Source organism: Carya illinoinensis, chromosome 3 (assembly GCF_018687715.1).
Source record: "Carya illinoinensis cultivar Pawnee chromosome 3, C.illinoinensisPawnee_v1, whole genome shotgun sequence".
NCBI lineage: Eukaryota > Viridiplantae > Streptophyta > Magnoliopsida > Fagales > Juglandaceae > Carya > Carya illinoinensis.
Genome location: NC_056754.1, coordinates 289,397 through 313,440, shown reverse-complemented (window position 1 = coordinate 313,440; position 24,044 = coordinate 289,397). Strand labels below are relative to the sequence as shown.

Sequence of the window (24,044 nt, the reverse complement as noted above, 5' to 3'; positions counted from 1 at the left end):
GAGTCCTTGAAAAGTGGCTGGGGCGTTAGTCAACCCAAACGATATTATTAGGAACTCATAGTAGTCATGATGAGTTCTAAATGCTGTCTTGGGTATATCCTCCTCCCTAACCCGTATCTGGTGGTACCCTAACTTCAAATCCATTTAAAAAAAAAAAAATGGTAGCCCAAGTAGTTCATCAAGAAGCTCATCTATGATAGGAATAGGAAATTTATCCTTCACTGTCTTCTTGTTCAAAGCCTAGTAATCAATACATATCCTCCACCCTCCATCCGCCTTCCTCACTAGCAAAATGGGTGAGGAAAAGGGGGATTAGCTTAGTCTAATCACCCCTGCTATCAGCAACTCATTGGCTATTTTTTCGATCTCAGATTTTTTATAGAAATGATATCTATAGGGGCAGATTGAAATGGGGGTCGTGCCTTCCTTCAAAATGATGTGATGATCATGGAAACTCTTAAAAGGTAGCCCTTTAGGCTCTTTAAACACCTTGTTAAACTTCAGTAATAGCCATAGCAAGTGACACTTGGGTTTCCTCTTCAATCTGCCTTACTTCAGAAATTTGGAAAAGCATTCCCCTTCTCTCCACCTTTGTTAATTGAGAGAGAGTATTCCCATCAACTAACTCAGAATGGGGGGAGGGGGGGATTCAACCCTTTAAGAATGATTGTTCTTCCTCCCATGTGAATGACATTGTGAGGTCCATAAAGTTCCATAAAACAGGCCCCAAGGTTCAGAGCCATTGCATCCCAAGAATAAGGTCCCAACCCCTAGGGGTAACAAGAAAAATTCAATAGTAAATACCTGCCCTTGTATTGTAAATCTTGCCCTATTCAATTTACCTTGGCTCCTAATTCTTTCTCCATTGGCAACCCTAGCTTTTATTTGCTCCTTAGAGTTAGAGACTAGGTGAGTCTTGGATACAATGGTGGGAATAAGGAAATTATAAGTGCTCCTCGTATCCACCAATATAACTACTGATTGGTCTTCAATCTTCCCCATAATTCTCATTGTTCTTGGGTTTGAGAGCCCGCAATGATATGAATTGAGATCCCAGGAGACTCACTTAATGTTCTAGGTGTAATCTCATTATCTTCCCCTAATTCCAATTCTTTCTCTTCATCTTCCACTGCCTCAGCTTCACTAGAGAATTCAATTCCCTCCATGACATACAGCCTAGCCCTCTTACACCTATGGTTGGGGTTCTATTTCTCTTCACAATAAGAACATAGACCATTTTCTCTCATCTGCTTCATCTCATTGGCACTGACCTTTTTTATAGGTAGGGTATTTTTGGGAGAAAATCCTTTAGAAGTAAGGAACTCCTTCCTAACATTTCCATGGAAGTACCCTGAGCCTCCACTAACAATCCATGAACCTATTGGGGCTGAGTTAGACTGATACACTGGTCTGTCATTTTTCCTAGAGCTGTGAATGTATTCTTCCTTGATTTTTGCTAATCCAAAGGCAAAATTCAGGGTATGGGCTTTAAGCAACTTAATGGGCAGTCTAATTTCATCTTTAAGCCCAGTAATGAAGCAACTAAGCTTATAACTTTCATATAAATCCCTAAGATGATTAAAGAGTACCTTAAATGGAGTCATGTATGCTGCCATTGTTGTTGTTTGCCATAGCCTAGAAATGGCTTCCATGGAGTCATCATGTAAGGAGCTTCCAAATCTAGTTTGTAGAGCTTGAACAAGGGAGTCCTAGTTGAGTAAACTGCTTGACTCCTCAGCCTCTTGGAACCACACTATTGCATCACCTTCCATGTAAAAAGAGCACATCATTATTTTTTGTTGGTTTGACATTGGGTGTTGGGAAAAATAGTGTTTGGCCTTGTATACCCAACCCGAAGGGTTTTCAACATCAAATCTAGGAAAATCTAGCTTGATAGATCTAAACTGCATGCCCTATTGATTTCCTGAACCTTCAGAGTGTGAATCTTCTCCATGGGTTCTAACATTGTAGTTTCTAGAGAGTGGATTTCCCCCATTAAGAGTTTCTAATATCAGATCCATCTTTTGGCAATGTCATCCAATGATTTCTGATGAGTTTCCACCATTTGTTCTTACAGGTATTGATGTTGCTTTAGTCAGAGCACTACTTTCTCTAGTTCCTTAAATCTAGTTCCTTCAGCCATCTTCACTACCATAGTCTCAGCAATCGAGGGCTCTGATACCAAATTATTAAGAAATCAAATGCAATGTAGCAGTAAATTAATGGAAATGAGTGTAAGGAGCAAGAAGATAGACTGGTTTGTTCGAGGAAACTAGGATCTCTAGAGTCAATGCCTTGTGAATATTCTTCTATAATTGCTTCTAGAATATTTCCGGTATAATCTAATTGAAGGAAATTATGGTGGTGGCCCTTAATATGATAATGGGTTGCACCAATTAAAGCATACTATATGTAGACTATCGATATTGTCTGTTACAGGATTAAAGCCCTATTGACTTTTGTCCAACAGAAGCCCAAAAAGGCCCGGCCCATATGGCCCACGACACAACTGAACTCAACTAAACAAGTAAAACAAAACAAGAACATGTACATCATCATATTGCGATTCTTCTTCTTCAGAAAGCCTCCACGCCTCATAAACCCTAGCTCAACGGCCAATATCTCCTTGTCAGTGTATAATTCAGCAGAATCAAAGCCCTTGGGGGCAAATATTGTCAATGCTAGGGATGGGTATGGTTCCAGAATCAGCAAATGACTTAAAGCGGCAGCAGATGGACAAAGTGCCCTTAGTCATGGTCAAAAATTTATCGACATATTTCCGAATTGGTATAACGGCAACCCTAAATTCTAATGGCTGACTTGCTCTCCATATCTATAACCGACCCATTCATCAATAGAAGAATCTATAATTTCTGTTTTTTTTTTTTAACAATTGAAATATTTGGTATGTAACAAATGTTATACAGTAAAATTGACACACCAACATAATTTAATCATCTAGTCCCTGTTAAAGACCCAACAATTGATCCAAAAGCTCTAAAACTGTTGGATACTAATTTGATTAAGCTTCTAAGTTTCAAGATCATAACATTCCTCTATGTTTCTAAATCTGATGTTCATAGCAGCCTACTCTGTAGCCATTTTCCTTTTGCTGGCTTCACTCATCTATAGTATTCAATATATGATTTAATATTATGCCCATAAATAATACTAATGCCTTTTAATCTAGCCTATAGGTCGCCATTTCCTTGACTTGAACTCATGACATAGTCCTTATTCTGATATCAATTATTAAAGACCCAAATATTTATCCAAAAGTTTAAGACTATTGGAGACTAATTTTGTCAAGTTTTAACGTCATAACATTCCCCGTGTTTGGATCCCTCAGTGAGTACCTCGATCGCCTACTCTTGGGAACCCCAGTATGCTTAAGGCACTCATTATATCCCTAGGTCACCACCTCTTTGGTACGAAAGAATTGTGTAATCATACAAAATAATACATGCGTAACCATTTGACCCTGCTCCCTACCCATCAAAGTTTTGTGCCACTTGTTGGCATGCCACTGCATGTTGAGGAAAGCAATTACCCATTGCATGTAAGCTCTTCTCCTCATGCTATGTCTTCTCACATTAAATCGTAACAAATTCAAATAACTTTCTATTGTATTTATCCCATTTTTTCCCTATTCAATGCTATTTATCAGATTATAATTTTTTTATTATAAAATATATTTAATATATTATATTAAGATACGTCAATAAATAAGATTTTTTTATATAAATTTGTATGTAGATCTCACAGTTTGATTTATTTTAAGTTCTTATCATTAATAATTATCTATACATCTTCATTTATTCTTGAAAACATATTTTTTTCTTCTCTTGTCATTGATATCATACCATTACCCAATAATATAATTTGTGTCTTATATTCGATTAATAATATGTGCATGTAGTCTACAAAAATATGATTAATTGCAAAATTAGTACTTAAGTTTTCACATTTTTCTAATTTGATAGAAAAGGGGAGAATGATTATAGACTATATCAAATATTTAGTATTATATTTGATATTTACAAACTAAATACTTAAGGACTATATTTCAATTATTTAAATATATAGTTAAGGATTATATAATTAAAGACTATGCCGTTTGGATTGAGAAATACTCTCAATACATTTTATCTCATCTCATCATTATAATTTTTTCAAATTTCTACACAAAATATAATAAACAATTTAACTTTTTCAAATCTCTGTTTAACTTTTTCAAATCTCAAAACAATAATAATATTAAAAAAATAATATTCTAACAATATTTTATTCAATTTTCAATTTTCAGCTTTTATTTCACTATCCAAACAAAATTAGATGCTAAATATTAATCACATACATTTCAGTTCATATTTAATCAAATGCATAAGTAAGGATCTTTAATACAATATATATTGTGTTGTAGACGTGTTTCGTACTCCCGCAATAGATCTTTGACAGCCTATAATAAAAAAGATAAGTGAGGTTCAGAGTGGTGAGTGACACCCTCGATGCCTAAGTCAACGAAAATAAAGTGTATCAGAATGCTTTTGTTTTTGAATTGTAAAATTAAAATTACACTTGATGCATGCTTTGATCTCCATTTATATAGATCGAGCGTTTAATTGGCCAGGATTGTTTCATGGTGTGACCTTCCCTAATCGTGATTGATCGTAGATTGTTAAGTCTTCAAATATGTTACCGTGTTGGGTGAGGTTGGTATCTTGGGCAAGTATTAGGCTAGAGACATTGAGATTACTTATTGCCCATAACTAACAACTTTAATGGCTCTTCCTCTTGATTTTCCATCTCTCTTTTAGGGCCCACATGGTTGGCACCATACTAGCAGACCACCTGTATATTTTTTATTACTTTATGCGATACTTTATTGTTTTTGCATATTGGCACCATGGCTGCAGGTGAGTTTGTACCAAAAAAAAATTATCTTTTGCGCTGGTAGTGAGAAGGAATGCTAGGTGAACAATAGATTTTAATAATGAAATTCATTTATTTTTACAACTTCATATATATATATATATGTAAACTCATCTTAACATTCAAACACACTTAAACTTATCTCAAGTGAATCCTATAAAATTCACTCAACTATCTCAAATCACTACTATTCATAAAAAAATTTAATTCCACTCAATATCTAAACACACTCTTAATATGTGTTTTGGCAGTTATGGCACTCAATATCTAAACACACCCTTAGTAGAAATAGAGCGAGCTTTTGGTTATGGGTTCATGGGCCTTTTTATTGCATGCGCTCTGGCCAACTTTACAAGAGGAAATATTTGATCTTCATAATGTTTAAATACACAAAAATAAAAACTAAAGTATATATTTTCAGTTACGTCTCGTTTGAATAGTGAGATGATATAAAATGAGATAATCTATAAATAATAATAAAATTATTTATGAATAATAATGAAATAGTTTGAGTAAAATATATTATATACTATTTTAAAAAAAGAAAGAGAAAAACTTAAATAAAAATATTATAAATTTAAAATATTTTTAGAATATAATTTTTCAATATAATTTTTATTTTAAGATTTGAAAAAGTTGATTTTTTTTAATGTTTTGTTTAAACATTTAGAAAATTTATAATGATTAGATGAAAAAAATTAAATATTTAAAATTAAAATATTATATTTAAGATGAAATGAGATAAAATAAAATGAATTACAATCCAAACAGGCTAAGATTGACCATACTAAAACAAGAATTGAACCGAACTGTAAACCAAAAAAAAAAAAAAAAAAAAAACCAACTGTAAAAAAGAAAAAAAAAAAAAGGTACCAAGCGAGCTCGCTTTTAAGAATTTCTCACCTCATAATTGAGTCCCGTAATTATTTTACACACTAGCCAATGCGAGATTGTTAAATCATGATTTTTTTCTTTCTTTCTTTTTTAGTATTGATTTTTTTATTTAATTTAAATTTAACGTTTTATATAAACATATTTTATTGAAAAATTTTAGTTAACACCATTTAACAACCATATTTGAAAACCATGAATAAAAATATTTTCTTTTTTTTTTTTTTTGTAAATTTTAAATTTTCTTAAACAAGAATGATCTTTTGTTGATGGTTGGCAAATATCGTTGAAAAAAATAAAATCAAATATTTTTTTTCTTGAAAGCTCGCAAATATAGTTGCCAAATAGGGACCAAGCGGCGTTACCTATTTTATTTCAAAAAGTTGAAAAAAAAATTGGATATGTATGGTTAATCCGCATTTTTTGTTTTTTAAGAATAAACCAAAATCGCCAACGTAAGAAGAGCGAACACTGATTGGCATGGCTTGAGCCAAGCCGCGCCCGTGCGCGCCAAGTAACCATTCAATGTTAACCTCAACGGTTCCCGATAAACCACACTCGTCTGATCCTTCCATCACTGCCGAGATAAAAAAGAAAAAAGGATCCTTCTGTCTCTCCTCACTCCATCGTGTTATACGTGTGCCTGTGCGCGTGCAAGTGCGGCTCTATCTCTCTCCCTTCACATACGCCCTCTCTTCCCAAAGCCAACCGGATAATACTCATATTCCTTCCGTCTCTTGGTCCACCTAGGTTTGCCCTCTCTATATCGGGAGCGACGGCTATATCTCGAAGCTTCTTGCCAGGCTTTTATTGCGGAATCCGGGGAGTTTAATTTCTTACGGCCTTTCACCGAGAGCACCGTCGGAGGATATCAGAGGTAATTGTATTGTTAATTTCAACTTCTAGGGTTTTCTATTCCTAATTTGAATGACTTGAGTCTTTCTTAATCGTCTCGTTATTTTATACAAGTAACTTCGCGTTGGTTATTCACAAAGTTTGTTTCTTTTAAAAAAAAAAAAAATTTATTTTTAAAATATTTTGTTGTGGGGAAAGATTTATTCTTTCTCTGTCTAAGCGCTATTTTTTTTTTTTGTTTTTTTGCTGAGTATGCTTTAAAATAAAAAGATTCTCTCTTGAAGTGGTTACTATACTTCCTCGTGCTTCAGCTTCAGATAGGGTGAAAAGTTTCCGTATTGTGAGTTGGATGGTGACTTTCTTGGAACTTGACCGTTATGACATATACAGGGGTTCAAATTGGACATTGGCTCCAGTTGCGTCTATTATGTGAGTTGATATTTATGGGTGATTTTCTTTCCGTCGTTATAAATATACGGATGGCATTGTGATTTTGAACTCCCATTACTGTCTGAGAGGGAGCTCTGATTCGGCAACTTGGGTAGTCATGTGTAGGGATGCTGACGATGTTGTAGGTAGAGAGGTTTTTTTGCGATGGGCCTTTAGCTCCGCAGTTCTTGATCCTCTTTCTGCTATTTAAGGGTTAGTCAATCTGAAACTTCTAATTAAACCTGCCAAGGAGATGGCGATTGACGCATCTCTTGATGGTTGCAGTCTCATTAACAGGGTTATTAGATGCAGTGGTAAATACACAGTTCAACTTTCCTTCAACCCCATCCCAATCTCATTATTCTTAGCTTTACAATCAGTAAAAGATGGCCAAATATTTTGCTGTGATCACAGCAGAATAATGCTTTTGTAGTCTTCAAAGAATGCGGTCACTAAGGTGTTAAATTTCTCTTTTCTCCATTAGTGTCAATTCTATAAATGATATTATTCGAGTTTCATCACGGTGTACATATATATATTTTTTATTGGCAAAAAGAGCGATATTGGTGTACATATGGTCACTGTGACCAATAGCCTACCAAAAAATTGTGTCATGTAAGAGTGAGGATAGTCAGTACCAATGCATTCCATGTTAAAGCTTGATGCATGTGGTATTGGGTGCAACTTTTATGGAATTATTAATCGTGTTGAAATATAAAACTGAATTGATCCAATCAGCCATCTAAATTAGCTCGAATTCTTTAACACAGATATCTGATATTGGTAATTTTCTGGATAATGTGCTTTAAACAGTGCTCCACATACTTCTTTTTGTTATTATCTGTGGCCTTAGATTGTAACTGTATTACTCAGAGTTTCTCAGCATAATATGCATATGTGCACTTGATAATATGCTTCTCAAACAGAAGAATATTGTTCTGTAAAATTATAGAAGGTTGTGCTGTAAAAGGATAAAGGTGGCGGGGCACTTATTTTGTGATTTCAGGGACTTGCATATGATGACCAATTGTTTTTAACTAGAGATATGTATGTGCAAAAAGAATGGAGATTCTGTGGACCACCTGCTATTTCATTGTGAGGTAGCAAGGGGGTTGTGGGATGAGATTTTTCAAAGGATTGATGTTCCTTGGGTGATGCCCTTGAGGGTTGTGGATCTGTTGGGTTGTTGGAGGAAGTTGCAAGGTTGCCATCAGGTGGCTGCGGCGTGGAAGATAATTCCGCTATGTATCATGTGGTGTCTTTGGTTAGAAGGGAATGTACGTTGTTTCGAGGATAAGGAACGAACAAGAGAGGAGCTGAAGAATATTTTTCCACACACTATTGTCTTGGTTTTATGCTATTGTACTAAATGGGGATTACGCTCATGAATTTTTGTCTTTAATTCAGCGTAGCTAGAATGTATTTAGGTGTTCTTTTGTACACTTCCGGTGTACATGGCTTATGCCTTTTTCATTCATTTCAATAATATTTTCTCTTACCTATAAAAAAAAAAAAAAAAACTAGAGATATACAATACCCGGCATCTTTGTTTCTAATATATCATCATTTCAGGTTATATATGGAGGAAAGATGTTTGTTAAGGATGATCAAGACTGTATTTTACATAATGTGGATGTAAATTGCTTTCACTGAGTTTTTCTGGCATCTGTGGTGATGGCGGCTGATCAGCGGAGAAAACGATTACTTGGTGCAAGCATTAGAGCTTCCAGTTCTAGGCAGAAGCATAGATTGAAAAGGATGGATTTAGGATTGCCACAGAATGGCTCAAACATGAAATCTCATATTTCTCTTGAGTGGGATGGCAATCAAAAAAGGGTTGTTGCTAAAAGGGAACAAATTGGCATAAGCTGGAGAGATGTGAAGACATTTAGTAATTCTGTTCTTCGTCATCAGAACAACTTAGCAGATGTTTTTGCTATTCCTCAGGAAATCTTGAAGTTAGAAAATTTGACAGAGGTTCTTTCGAATGAGGTACTTTTAAAATTTGCTTAATAAGCAATAAGAAATATTTTTGCCAAGTAAATAGGCATAGCCCAACTACACAAGAAGTATACAAGAGAAAACACCTAAATAAGAGGTACCTATAATTTTATGATATTAGGAAATGTTCTTTTAATTCCAAGATTGTTTCAGGATTTATCAAAAAATTCCAAGATTGTTTCATGTATACTTCCTGTGTATTTGGGCTTTGTCTATTTACTTGATCAATAAAATCTTATTTTACCTATAAAAAAAGGATTGTGTTTTATGGAGTTTTTGTGGAACTTATTACAGGTTTGGCAGAGTCATCTATCAGAGAATGAGAGAAACTTTCTTGTGGGGCTTCTACCTAGAGGATCTGAGCCACAACAAGTTGTGCAGGCATTGCTCGCTGGGGATAACTTTCACTTTGGAAATCCGTTTCTCAAATGGTGAGTATTCATATGCGCTACTTCTATGTGGAAGTGATTGAATTGTTTTGTTTTGAAACAGGGTCAGTGTATGTATATATGTGCCTGCCTGCATGTGTATGTGCTGCATGCCATCATGTACTACTTTGAAATGATTCTGGGATGCCATATGTTGGTAATTTAGGTTAAATTACTTAACCATTTTTCAGTTAAAGACGTACTTATAAAAAAAAAAAAAAATTCAGTTAAAGACGTGTTTATAGATAAGTATTTTTAGAGTGCTTGAGTTTTATATGGTTGTGAATACTTTGGTGATATTTTTGTGCATGGAAGAATGATTATATTTAGAGATTCAAGGTTCCATGCTAATCTTCATTAGGAGAAAACAACCCAGGAAAAATACCGAATAAAAGTTCCGTGGTTTAGTTTAACTTTCTGTTTATCCCTTTGATTTTCTTTACCAAATCATTTAACTGCAACTTTTTGATTTAATTGTATCGACTTGGTAGTTGAAAGAATGTGTCTTATGCTCAGTAATGCAACTCCAAAATTTAATCAAAAGAATTCGTCTGAAACATTTATGGCTGCAGGGGTGCTTCACTTTGTTCTGGTAATCTACATCCTGATGCATTGCTTCGTCGGGAACATTGTTTAAAGGCTGAGAAGAAAACATATTACTTGAAGTTACAGAAGTATCATAATGAGTAAGTTAAGCTTTGCCTTCTTTTGCTGTACTTTTTATGTTGTTGCTTGAGAGTGGTATTTTAAAAAAAAAAAAAAATCTTTCTTTGTGACCTTTTTACTCCTCATGGCAGTATGATACGATACTTACTGAAGTTGAAAGAGAGATGTGAAAGCTGCAAGGATCCAGAGAAGGAAATTGTGCAGCAAATATGGAGGTAATACCTACCACTTATTCTGATTGTATATAATATCCTATTTTCGTTCATGTTTTTGCATAATCCAGTTGATGCATTATGGTGACAAGGACGTGTGTTTTGAGAGCTGTGTTTTTGAAACTGTGCTCTTTCTTCACGTCAAAAGGTGTTGTTTGAGAGCTACTAGTTTAGTGTATTGTCTTTGAAGAAGTGAATATGGCGTTGAAAGATTCCTTTTTACTCATTATATATTTCAATCAATGGTGTTCGATGAAATTGGACTTACCATGTATGCTCTGTTTGCACTAGTCGTTTACCATCATATCAATTCTCAATATTTCCTTTGTATATGTCCTGTGTACTTGGGGTTATGCCTGTTCTTGGGAATAAAATCTCTTATTACTTATAAAAAAAAAATATCAATTCTAAATATTGTGGAGGTTAATGAGGAGCATTGTTGCTTATTTTTGTGCAAATATGCTTGCATTATCATTCTTTGGAAGAAATTGGGTATCTATTCTAACTTTAAAAAAAAAAAGAAAAAATTGAGTATCTATTCTAATGGGTAACATTGTGCAGTTATCATTTTTTTTTTTCCAAGATAAAAGGAGAACAAATATGCAATTGCTCTAAGAAATACCATGAAGGATTATTTAATTTATTTTTATAACATATTATAAACCTTGCATATGTATTGGTTTGTTTAGATCTATCAAAATTTGAACATGTGAGTCAATTTTACTGGGATGTTCCTCAAATCTTGATGTGGCTTTTGAGTGGTTATAGTGGTTTCTTGTGGCTTTAAAGCGTTACTATAATTTGTTGTTTGCTTTGCCCTCTCTATTAATCTGATTTCTTATGGTTGTATTTTGAATTTTTTTTTGTCTGAGCAGGTCAATAGACGGATTGGAGAGAAAAATACCCTCACATGGAAATGAGTCCATATTTCCTGATCCTGAGGATGATTTCACAGCCACATCTGAATCTTGTTCTGGGGCAGCTGACGACAAAGTATGTAGTAGTGATAACCAGAACTCTTCGTTGATGAAGCATGCTGAACTTCTAAAAAGGTACTTAAACTCTATATGATGGGCTATTGGATAATCTATCTATTGCTGCAGGATTGATTACCCTGTTAGAAATCTGATGCCAGATCTTATTCAGCATGGTCATTGTGGAATTTAGGGTTATGCTTCTAAGGCCCCGGTTAGATACAAGAAGTGTTTCATGATTTCATCTCATCTCATCATTACAATTTTCTCAAATTCCCACACATAATATAATAAACAATTCAACATTTTCAAATTCCAAAACAATAATAATATTCTAATAATATTTTATTCAACTTTCAACTTTTATCTTTCATCTCAAATAATCTTATCTCATCTCATCTCAGCTTACTATCCAAACAACACCAAAGGGGTTGTTTGGATGTTGAGATGGTTTCATCTCATCACATTTCATCTCAACATCCAAACATAATTCAAACTTAAACTTTTCAATTTTAAAATTTTAAAATTTCAAAATTTTCATCTAATCATTACAATTTTTTCAAACTTCTAAACAAAACATAAAAAATAATTCTATTTTTTCAAATCCTAGAATAAAAATAATATTAAAAAATTATATTCTAACAATATTTTAACTTTATAATATTTTTATTCAACTTTTTCTCTCTCATATCCTAAAACTCCATAAAACATAATAACTCAAACCAGTTCACTACTATATTTCTAGTCTCATTGAATTCCCCAAGCATCCTCTTAAAGTTTGAAATAAGTCATATTTTGCAACTGCTACAATTTTTTTTTTTTTCTGATAAGTAATAAAAGATTTTTTTTCCAAGAAATAGGCATGAGTCCAAGTACACAGGACGTATACAAAGGAAATACCTAGTACTTTCCAAGAACAAAAGGAAAACTAAAAACAGATTCTGGAAAATATCTTCCATTACAAAAACTTTGGCCCGCAAACTCGAAGTACTAAAGAAAAAATCCCTAAGTTCTCCCAAAGATCATTCTTTGTCTTCAAAGCATCTCCAATTCCTTTCAAGCCATAGACACCACATGAGACAAGAAGGAATCATCAATCAGCAATGTACATACCTCTCCTTCTAAGATTTTCAGTAGTCAACACTTTGTCCAGGGATACCACCCAACAGAAAGCAGCCACCTTGGAAGGAACTTTCACTTTCCATATGTTTTTCCAGGGAAATTGATAACTCCTGTGACAGGTTAGTCTTCTGTAAAAAGAGGAGACTGAGAACTTAGAATTTCCTGCAGGAATCCCCAACATGCTGTCCTCCCTACCTGGCCTCAACTTTGAACTGCGACAATTCATTCCAGGAAACCTAAAAATGATCAATTTTCCCTTACAAATTATAAGATTTAGAGAAAACTAAAATAGTGGCTTATAACCTTAGATTATTGTACAAAGATTCTAAGAGACAGCTCCAAGAGAACAAAATTTCCAATTGGCCCTTGAGTTGAATGTAAACCAAATTTTAAATAAGTTCTTTAGGCTCGGACTTTCCTTCCATATTTGTCCAAAAGGAGAAGAAAAAATGATCTGCTTGCTCATATTTTAGAGTGAGATTTAAGCGTGTTTTTTTTTGGGTAAGTAACAATAATGATGATGACAATTTTAAGCACCCAAAAAGGCCTAAGCCACATTTGGGCTTATACTCCAAAAGGGCTATAAGGTGACGTGACTTTGGTGTGCTTCCTGATTTCTGATGGTGGCTTGGGTGTCCAAAACTTGCTTTTTCCCAACCATGGCTTCTACGTAAGTAGCTTTGGTCTTACCAACATGAGAGGGAGGCCTTGTTGAAAGCCTTAGTGGAGTCTAAATTTGGTTTTGCATGGGTTGGGTGGTGTGGTGGCGTTTTCTAGTTTTATCTAGCCTTATTGGGCTTGAGGTGGGTGATGACCTATGACTTTAGATTCTGGCTTGATTTATGGTATGGTGGAAGACCCTCAACGAATTTTTTATTTTATTTTTAAATATTGGCATCGGGTGTCCGGGACAAAGGCCCGACTAATCCCAAGGGTGTACAGGCTCTCGACAATAAGTTTCCTAGAAGTACACACTGGGTAATTCTAGTGGAAATTCCCCCGATCCAATGGTCTCAAGCATATGAATGGGGAGACTTGAACCTAGGGTGTCCAGTTTATACAGCTCAACCGGACCAAAAGGCTTAGAGTATTGCATGTGCACAGGAGGCTGTAATGTTTGCTCTATTAGATTCCTCCAATGGCTTCCCTCTATCATGTAAGACAAGTTCACTATCTAAATTTCTTGAAGGTACTACCTCTGGACAGCAACCATTTTCTTTGGAGGAATATTTAGCGGATTAAGGTGACTTTGACAGCAATTTTTTCCCCTGGACAGCCTCTTTAAGGAAAATTCTCGCTATGGACAACCTAAGGAAACCACATATCATTGTGATAGTTTGATATTGTATGTGTAGAAGGAGTGGGGCATCTGTAGACTGCCTTTTAATCCATTGTGAGGTTGTCAATGCCTTGTGGACTAACTTTTTTAGTTGAGTTGGTTGGCTCAAGGTATGCGTAGAATGGTAGTAGGCCTCTTTTCCAATCGGAGTGGATTATATGAAAGCCCACATATTGCAGCAATGTGGAATATATTGAAACAAATTGCCCACAAATTGTATGGTGTATTTGGAGGGGAATGAATTATAGAAAATCTGAGGATTGCGAGTGGATGATAGATAAAATTAAATCTTCATTTTTAAATACATTTTTACTTTGGGCAGCTTCTATAGATGTCGATAGGCTGAATTGATTTTCTTGCCACTTTTCTGATTGCTAGTTTGGTGTTCCTTTTATATACTTCTTGTATGTCTAGGCAATGCCTTTCGAGGTATGAGGTTAAATATGGGCTGTAAAACCCCCAGAACACTGAAAACAGCACAATACCATCAGGCTGGCACTTATGTTTTAATATTTAATTAGCAGTTAGTGTTTATTTATACCCTACAAAATGGAAAAATAATAGATGCTCTAGACCTAATGGCTTTTTCATTATTTTCTTTATTCCACTTCGCAAACTTCATGTTGATTCTCACTTTTATTTCAGTTTCCCATCCTTTTGTGCACATATAGATGATAGTGAGTAAATTTAATGGGAGTTTTAACCCATATGTTCTTTTATATCACTGTATGATTGGATGACAGCTTTAGGTAGTGCACCTTCCTCTTCCAGTTTAGAATTTCTTGACATTCTGAACTTTAAACTAGAATTATTTGGAGCAACTCTTGCACACCCTCCTTGTACTTCAGGATTCTTCTGTTATGTTGAGTTGGTGGGCTCTTTTGCTCAATATGACTAATTGTGCATCATGGTTGTATTATCTGCTTGTATTAGCCATATTGAGACATGGAAATTTCATTTTGATGCATTTTGATGTAGTTTTGTTTGTTAGTGAAAGAATCTTATGAGTTGTTATGGTCGCCAGGGTGTCTGAGAAAGGCTTCACGAAAGATGAAGGTAAAAATCTAGGGATTGCTTCAGATGATGTGCTTAATTTAGGAGCAAAACCTAGAAATGGAGACAAGCTACACGGGCATAATATCCACAGTAGTGATGGTGCCAAATATATGTCCTATTTCAAGGTTAGCATTTCCTGATGTTTCGAAGTTTGTATGAAAATCTTGAAAGGACTAGGTAGGTACTTAATCAGTCACCGCACTGACTAAAGCACTTTTCCGATTGCTAGTTTGGTGTTCCTTTTCTGACTCCTATGATTCTTTCAGTTCATTTTAGAAACATCTTTTAGTGACTCTTTCAACGTGGTTTACATTGTTATATGCCTTGTATGAATGTAATTATGGTTTTCAGGCGTTTCCAATTTATTTGTGGATTAAGGAAAGCAAGTGCAAACCTTTGCATCATATATATTCCAAAGACTTTTGCTGATATGCCTTTGATATATTTCAGATTAGTAAGAAGCAACATGAACTTGTCAAGAATATGAAGCAGTCTGGTAAAAGCATCCAGTCCAGGTCTCTTAATCGTGTTTTGGGCAATATTGATAGTTTTCATGTACAACCATATGAAGTATTTGTGGAAGAAGAGCAGAAGAAACTGCATCAGCACTGGTTAGTGTCTGGTGAAGGGAATATATCTTTTTAAACTTCAGCGAAGTGTAGTTTCTCTCCTTCCTCATAGTTCAGTCTTGTTTATAGGTTACAGCTGGCAACCAAAGTTCTCCCGGTGGCAATTGCTGACTGGAGAGAGAAATGGTTTCAAAGATGGCTAATGGCTAATTCTTTGGAGCAAGAAATGAAAGAAAAACTAAAACCTCTAATGCAGGTCTATGACTCTGCCCTCTTTCCTTTGTTGTTGTTATTACTTTCATTGTTATTGGTTTTATGTTTTTGTATGTTATTGTTATTTGGTGAATGTGAACATGTAAGTCTTTGTAATATGTTTATCAGTAGATTATCGATTAAGGTTTTATTATTATTATTATTATTATTATTTATTTTTTAAAATTCCCCTTCCATAGGGATATGATGTTGAATCTATCAATTTGTTGCTCAGGATGATGATAACAAGAACCTTGAGAACGTGCTTCAGGATCGGAAGGAAAATAAATTGATAAACAATGTATCTACAGTGGAAGATGATGAAGAGTCTGTTCCTGGCTCCCCGCATAATCATGAGTCTGTTCCTGTGTCGCCACAGAATGAAGAGTCTGTTCCTGTCTCGCCACGGGATCAAGAGTCTGTTCCTGTCTCCCCACAGAATCAGTCTCCACAGCAGATTTATTCTCTCAGTTGTGGCCATGAGGTCAATACCATGGCCATGGACTCTGAGAACAACCATATCATGCCAAAGTCTGACAATGGTCCTAGAGATGAAACCGAGTACTCCGGGAATTTGAACACTGCAGACGTTGTAACCAGTCAGGGAGTGTCTCTTACTTCTGGAAAAAATGTTTGGCCATCTATTAGCATGCCCCAATCTTACAATGATTCTACTGCAAGCCATGAATTCACAGCTGCCAGTGGGTTACCACTTGAACATTCACGAGTTAATGAACTACAACGGGCCCACTCAATTGATCAAGAATCTGATTTGCGTGTAGAAGAGACTGGGAAAGATTTTTTACACAGACAATCAGGTGAATGTTCCTTCAGTTCTTATTCAAGCCAAGACCAAAATGAGTTACTTCAATCTCTCTTCAAGAGCCAAGGGATATTATCCTACGATCAGGAGCAGAAACAGAAAGGTTTAGCATTCCAGCCACCAAACAATTTGACAATGGAAAATGGTCAGTTCCCTGGGAATTTCCAGGAGCAGCCACAGCAGTCACTGCCACTGGAGCAGGATCAGAAGAGACAGAACGGGGTTTATATGGAAAGAAATGCCTCAGGGAACATGTACTCTGATGGAGTTAGATACTCGATCCCAAGGCAAGAACACATGGCACCGGTGACTGTGCAGGATTGGACTGTCAATAGCATTAGTATGCCAGCACCTCTCCAATCTGGCTTAAATGGCGAGGAATTGTTGAGTCAGAACTGGTATTCTGGTGAGCATCAAGTTCATGGTGGGTGGACTGGTTCAGATGGAGTTAGTTTCCAGAGTCAGAGCATTGGGAGTGGAGGTGGTGCAGATCAGAGTTTAATTGACGTTATAACTCATTGTAACCAATTACGTCCAACTTGCCCTTACGATTCAGTAGGTTCTACCGAGCAGTTCACTGCATTGAGGAACTATGGAATAGTGGGTGGGGTTACTCCTAGGATCAACAATGTTCTACCACAAGCATCGCATCCACTAGATTACTTGAGCGGGCGTGAAGCAGGAATTTCCATGATCCCTGATGATATGGGATGGATGAGCTTGCCACATCAGAGTTCTGTTTTACATGATCCAATGGGGAAACCGTACTTGAGGTCGTGGAACAATTAAGATCATCCTTTCCCCTTTTTGGGTTAGTGTTCAATTTATGGGCTTGGTTGGAAGACGAGAGGTAAGAGAAAAATGCCTAGTGCAAAATGCACGTGCAGGGAGTTTGTGGCCTCGGATGACTTTTTAGATTTACTACAAATCCACGTCAGCCAAGCTTATAAAATTCCAAGATAGGTTTTTGTACATACCTATACAAGACCCAAATCAGATGGCATGTATATATCTCTAGATGTTAGATGGGCAGGCGGGGCGGGAGGAATTTATGGGAAGGGGAAAAAATCCAGGTTTCTCATAGTTCCAAGTTATAATTTACCTTCTATCATTTTCATTGGATTTTTCTTCTATTATTTATGAGAAGGTTTTTAAATAATTTTTAATGGAGATTAAGGGTCTTTATTTTTTTTGTTAAATTCTGTTATTATGTTTCGGAACCAAAACATCTCTCTCTCTCTCTCTCTCTCTCTCTCTCTCTCTCTCTCATGAGAGTTTTGTGTTCAGAATTCATTTTTGAATAGAGAAGTGTTGTGCGCACTTCTTTATAGTTGCATTGAAGTCTTCGTTTGCAAACCTGGTTGTAATGACATGCTCCATAATCTACTGTACAACTTTGTTGGGTCCTGAGTACAGCAAGGACAAAGTACGTACCTCACCGTATAATAAGCTTTCTTAAATCAACCTTCGAAGCACACCGGGGTGCCTTGATTCTGTGGTATTTTCCTTAACAATTCCTGGTCAAGTAGAATTTTGTACCCAATTCTCCTTCCCTCAACAAATGCCTCGTATCTGTGAAATGCGGATTTACTCATTTTTATTAGACTCCTGTTTTACTTATAGAAAAAAAATGTGAGGGGAAAGGGGAGAGGTTATGGGCTTTTTTGTTTTGTTTTTGTTTTCATTTTTCATTTTTTACGATTGGGAAGACGTGTTGGAGTTTTATGGATCTGAAATGGTTATGGTTTGGAGATGCTGCAATGGGTCACATTTATAAAGAAACACAGCTCTTGCATAGTAGGACTTGGGGCCCAATTTTAGGGAACTACCTTTGTCGGCAGAGCCACGGGATGTTTTTAATCTTTTTGTAGATCATAATTAACACTGCTTGATGAAGGGCAATAGAACACGAAAACATCAAAATCTGTTGGGAGGATTTTGCTTGTTTTTGGAGGGTGCACGTGACATGTAATTTGTAAAGACTAAAGCATATTACTTTCATACTTTAGAGCAATCTCATTGGATTAACTAAATGCAAACTTAAATTTTAGTTAATATCAGATGAGTTTGCATTTACATATTCAATTCAAACTCAATCCCCATATAGAATTATCCATTTAATCTCTATATAATAAAAAAAATATTATTATCATATTTTAATATTTAATTATATTTAAAAAATCATATTTTCAAAGGCTATTTAATGCTACTAACCACAAATTCTTGATTAAACTCATCTAAAATTCTATATAAATATCTTAATTACTAACCAAATATCTACACTTTTTTTTTATCAAACTATACTCTTTTGCCAAACTTTATTCCCAAACTTTCTTCTATCAATTACAACAACATTACAATTTACAACTACATACTAGTTACAAAAAACAGCTACATAAATATGCACTTCCAACAAGAAATTATCATGACTAGCAACATATTTGTGTTCATGTCAATGACACAAACCAGCAGCACAAAATGAAACCCCAATATTACAACCCAATACGTATAATACACATCTTCTATGCTAAACCAAAAAAACACAGATATGTCATACTAAGTTACAAAAAAACCATCCACATAAATCTGTACTTCCAACAACACATAACAGCAGCACAAAACACAATAAATAAAGAGCTTCAGCAATGTCAACTTGCCACTTAGGGTCATCTGGGTAGTACCTGCAAAAACAAAACCATCCATAAATGTTGGCACAACATAAAGTATGCAGACTTTAATAAGATAAATAAGATAAACTAAATGAGACAAACTTTAATAGTTTTCTAACTATTAATTTTCTTATAGCCTCCCTTTTTCTTTGTTGAAAAATGATTTATATACACTTGTCACTTTGGTTGGTGCCTTAATAGGTTCCAACAATGGTCCAAATTATAGGTGGCTTTTTGTGTCGATCAGTACACTACTTTTGTCTTCTCCTTCTAAACAACAATTATAAAAATATTAATACATATTTCAATGAAAATTTATAATAATTAGAAACATACATTGTCTTGTTCATTGGTACCGCTTGGATGCACTGATTTAACTTGGGCCAAGCAACCACAAAACTTGTTTATGGTTTTTTGGATGGTTGACTATCGATTAGTCAACGGGGTCCACAGAACGTTTAGGCCAATTAGGTTTTTAAAAAGTATTGAATTAATTATGAATTCTTATCCACAATTGGGTGGACTTTTAGTCAGCCCCCTTGATAGTGTCTATGCTAATGTCGAGCCAGCCTGATACAAGGACGTTGTCTTCCTTCACGAAAAAGGATACACCTTGTTGGGATTTTTTAGTTCATGCCCTTACTTTCCCTTCGGGTTGTGTTACTTCAACCTTGATCTCAACATTATCCTGCAAGACACTAGCCCGGGTTAGGGGGGGTTGTTAATACCTTCTTCACCATTTTGCAAGAGTGTGGTGAAAAAGGTATCGTCCATTATTTGTGAATCCATCCTTCATAAAATAGTAACCATGCAACAAAGTCACAAACCCCATGAAAGACATTACTTTCAAAAGCATGAATAATAGAATCATAAAGCAACAAAGCAGAAAAGATAAAAACATGACAACAGTTCCAGAACTACATGAAACATAACAAAAGATAACACAAAAATCATGTGCAGGCACGTATCAAGGTGTAGGCACAAAAGTAGAATTAGTCACATATCAAGGTGTAGGCACATGTAAGGTTCCTATACAGTGGACAAACATACTTGAAAAATATAAGTATTGCAGGCCGCTATGCTACTCTTGTTGGAACAATTGCCTATACTCTAGACTATACCTCTTATATCCTTCCCAATCCATCCATGACCCCTACATGACCCCACAACTTTCACCAGTTGCCAATGGCAATAAGATCATCTCATGACCCCAAAAGTTTTCCCAACTTAATGCATTGTGGAAAAAGCTCAACCCTTTAGATTATAACTAGAATGAGTCATGTACATTGCTGTTCATAATTTACGTCATTTATAAAACTTTAGATTCAACCTTACACAACTTGTGACACATGAGAAGAATCACATAACTTGTGACCAAATTAATGAGTGCATTCCGTATCCATCAAGAGGAACATGTGATTAGTTGATAAAACATGAAATTAATAATATGGTCATAGACAGGGCTGCACAACCAAACTATTTAATACAAAAGATAACTATTTTTTGATCTTTAATTGCTTTCTTTCAAAGAATTATTTTTTCAAACAAAAAATTCAACAATAACCATGCTCAATAGTAAGAGATTAATTAAGAAATCTCCATCAAATCACAAAAATAAAAAATCATGCTCAATAGTAAAGAAAAACTTCCTTTGGATGACAACAATAACCATGCTAAGAGAAATTTTACAAATCACAACAATAAGAGCAAACAATGGTTGAAATTATGAGACTTAGGAGAAGAGATAAACCACAAAAATTAACAACAGACGCTGTCGTCGAGGGTTCTTGTGGTTATTGTCAAGGAGGAGACACTTCATGGTGGCTTCACATGTCGTTGGAGGGGGTGTGGTGAATGTTGATCGATGAATGTTACAGGAAGGGGCTCAGTCGTGGTGGGTGAGGTGAATGTTGCGGAAGGGGATAATGTTGGGAAGAGGCTCAATTGTGGTGGGCATGGTGGGAGGGCTCAATGGTGCTAGGAGGGGACTCAATTGGTCGTGGGGCTTGTTGGGAGTGAGAGTGGAGGGGCTCAGTTGTGGTGCTCGAGTGAATCGAGAGAGAGAGAGAGAGAGAGAGAGAGAGAGAGAGAGAGAGAGAGAGAGAGAGAGAGAGAGAGAGAGAGAGAGAGTTACGGGAGTAAAGGGGGGAACGGATAAAAGAAACTAGAACGATTTCACTAGCAAAAGGGTTCCTGCGCATTTGCCTGGAGTAAAAAAATATTATTTTAATATTTGTCTAAGTTAGTGTAGTTTTTCATATTTCGTGAATAAACATGTAAATTTGTTTTGAATTTGCCTAATTTAATGAGGAGGTTTTTTGACACATATTAACTACACTAGGTAGGAGCAACGTGCAAAGCACGTTTGCTTAGTTGGTTGAGACAAGGTTTTTAATTAAAAAAATTAATTAATGCATAAAAAAGAATGTAGTAGTCCTTCAGATCACCCAAATTTGTTGAGAGTTCCACCAAGCTTTGAGTGTACCCCCAGAGCACAGGGCCTTAGCGATGCTGCATGTATTCCTAGCTAGAAAAACATATGCAAAAGGCAAGAACCATAGGCTTTTAACCTGGAATAACAAAGAAGAGTCAGTATGTGTGCATGCAGAAGGCAGTACTACATCAATATGAGTGGCATTAATGGAGATGCATATATAGCACAAATATCTCTAAAATTGATTAACTCTAGCTTGTTTCTTTAACATGCAGTTCAAAAACATAGTATACATATATCTCTAGCATAAGAATAGAAAGGTAAAGAGAGATAAACATGGGGGAATAAGGGAATGTCAAGGAGCACGCAGAGAGGAGGAACAATCACATAATAGGGAGCTGTAGAGAGGAGGAACAATCACATAACAGGGCGCTGGTAAGGAAATTGGAGCCCACAAAAGATAGATGCAATATCCAATCTGGGCGCCCAATTTTATCTACCCACGTCCATATATGAAGGGGCAATACTTGGAGAAGAATATCTGAAACATGCCTTCGGACCACCTCTTGTGTTGAATAAGAGCTATATCTAAGGTTGTTGGGGCAACACCCAAGAAGGCCTTCCTATCTGGATTATAATAGAGTGATTTCCAACCCCTGCATTGGATGGTCAAGCCAGTTACCATGTCTTCCACTGGGCACCCGTATATCAGCCCCATTTGCAAATTCATAATTATATAGTTTCAAGATTAGAAGTTAGTTATTCCACATCTACAAATACACACACACACACACAAAGGCACCCAGAGATCAGGGAAATCACATTTTTCCCCCATTGAGTGTCCTTTTCATGGCTAGAATTAGCAAGGACTTTTGATGCTACTTCCAATTCTTTAACATCGAAAGGTTACAATAATCAGCACCTAAGAAGTGCTTACAAAAGAAGTGCTTGCAAAATTTAAATGGCGATCCTTCTCAACCAAAGGGCAGATAACATAAGAAAAATGATGATCCCTATATTCCTCTTCAAGTATACATTGATTTAGATGAGAAAATAATAGTCCCAAAAGAAGTCACTTCGATTCTGTAATGATTATTTTAGATTTAGATCCATTGATAATTTACAAGGTAAAATCAATAACAAAAAAAGGAAAAAAAAAAAAGAATGCAAAAGAGAAATAACTAACAAGTCCATGCTGACACTGCAAAAAGAGGCTTTCATGCCAACAAATCATCATGCAAGCTGTATCATTCATGCCAATATCACACTTCACCGATTTTAACACCCATCCCCTGTATCGAAAGAGCTTCTTCGTAATTCAGCTCATACCAAAAAGTACAAATGAAATTTATCGAAGACAATTATATAGCACAAACTTTATGATCCACCTCTCCACTTGATTCCACTCTTGGGAGGCCATTTCAATTAATTCAATGCAACCTCATGAATATGCATTATTGACGTCCGAATCACTCCCAGAAGAACTCCTTGAATTTGAATCTGCATCCAAACCTCACTGTGAATCATTTCTGCAAAAAAAAAATTTCTCAAACCCACCAAGAAGAAATAAAACAATGGGTTATATACCACTTGATGAGGAATGACTGTCTTCTCGCTGCTCACAGGTAGCTCCTACACATACACAATAATTAGCAAGCAAAGTTAGCATAAAATGCCCAAAATTTTGGATCAAAATTAAAACAATACCTGTATTCTAGAATTTGTGGAATTTCTCTACCCCATTGTTTTTGCCGTAGATTCCCATGAGAGCTTGGCCCTTGATCTTGCTAACCATCTTCTTCCAATTGGTGACGAGTCGATCGGTTAATATATTAACTATCATTAGATAAAAGTGCCCTAAAGCTTGTTTAGTAAGAAAGGTTTAGGGGCCATGCCTGTACAAAATGGGGAAATTGTTGGCGTGGGTAACGCTCTATTTCCCTCGCGCTAAAATATGATGATTTTATGCACAAAGTGGACCATTGGGTGCCACTGTCAGTCTTTACGCCATTTTTATTATTTTTTTAAGCAATCTTTATGCCATTTATTCTCCTCGTTCGTCGTCTTCTTCTTTAATTCTTTTTTTTTTTTTTTTTTTTTGCTTTTTTCAGCACTAAAAGAAAATCTCAACTTTCTTTCGGTCTTTTTTTTTGTCTTACTTCTATTTTCAGTGAAAAAGATATCTTCGTTTTAGAAAAAGTTTTATTTGTTAAAACTAAACTTTACAAATCAGATCTTAAGGATGCTTGGGACTGATATGAAATGAAAATTTTGTAAATAATAGGCTTTTAAGAAATGAAAGAAAAAATTAAATAAAAATATTATAAACTTAATGTATTATTAGAATATTATTTTTAGTATTATTTTTTTTGAAATTTGAAAATTTTAATTT

The 24,044-nt window shown here is 35.5% G+C and overlaps 1 protein-coding gene and 1 long non-coding RNA gene across 10 annotated transcripts; one reads left to right on the top strand and one right to left on the bottom strand.

The window, feature by feature from the left end:
* Positions 1-6,378: 6,378 nt before the first annotated feature.
* LOC122302219 lies at positions 6,379-17,748 on the top strand. 3 transcript variants are annotated; one of them, XM_043113364.1, is made up of 11 exons: positions 6,379-6,700; positions 7,069-7,107; positions 8,680-9,099; positions 9,403-9,539; positions 10,109-10,222; positions 10,334-10,417; positions 11,290-11,466; positions 14,874-15,030; positions 15,356-15,516; positions 15,604-15,730; positions 15,962-17,748. In XM_043113364.1, the coding sequence occupies exons 3-11, from the start codon at positions 8,782-8,784 to the stop codon at positions 17,336-17,338; spliced, it is 2,652 nt and encodes an 883-aa protein (XP_042969298.1). In that variant the 5' UTR covers positions 6,379-6,700; positions 7,069-7,107; positions 8,680-8,781; the 3' UTR covers positions 17,339-17,748. The 3 variants fall into 3 exon arrangements, with proteins under 3 accessions (XP_042969298.1, XP_042969297.1, XP_042969296.1); XM_043113363.1 differs by having other exon boundaries at positions 6,990-7,107; XM_043113362.1 differs by lacking the exon at positions 7,069-7,107.
* Positions 17,749-18,927: 1,179 nt separating this feature from the next.
* LOC122302218 lies at positions 18,928-23,676 on the bottom strand. 7 transcript variants are annotated; one of them, XR_006240416.1, is made up of 4 exons: positions 23,391-23,676; positions 23,240-23,284; positions 21,666-23,152; positions 18,928-19,906 (listed from the first exon to the last, which is right to left on the bottom strand). It is a non-coding gene; the product is annotated as an uncharacterized LOC122302218 (long non-coding RNA). The 7 variants fall into 7 exon arrangements; XR_006240413.1 differs by having other exon boundaries at positions 18,928-19,230; positions 19,555-23,152; positions 23,391-23,674; XR_006240415.1 differs by having other exon boundaries at positions 18,928-22,308; positions 22,839-23,152; positions 23,391-23,672.
* Between the last annotated feature and the right edge of the window lie 368 nt (positions 23,677-24,044).

Coding starts and splice junctions, on each gene's coding strand:
- LOC122302219 (XM_043113362.1), top strand. CDS start 8,782: ATGGCGGCTGATCAGCGGAGAAAACGATTACTTGGTGCAAGCATTAGA. Junction 15,517..15,603: donor AAGAAACTGCATCAGCACTG/GTTAGTGTCTGG, acceptor TCTTGTTTATAG/GTTACAGCTGGCAACCAAAG. Junction 15,731..15,961: donor AACTAAAACCTCTAATGCAG/GTCTATGACTCT, acceptor TTTGTTGCTCAG/GATGATGATAACAAGAACCT.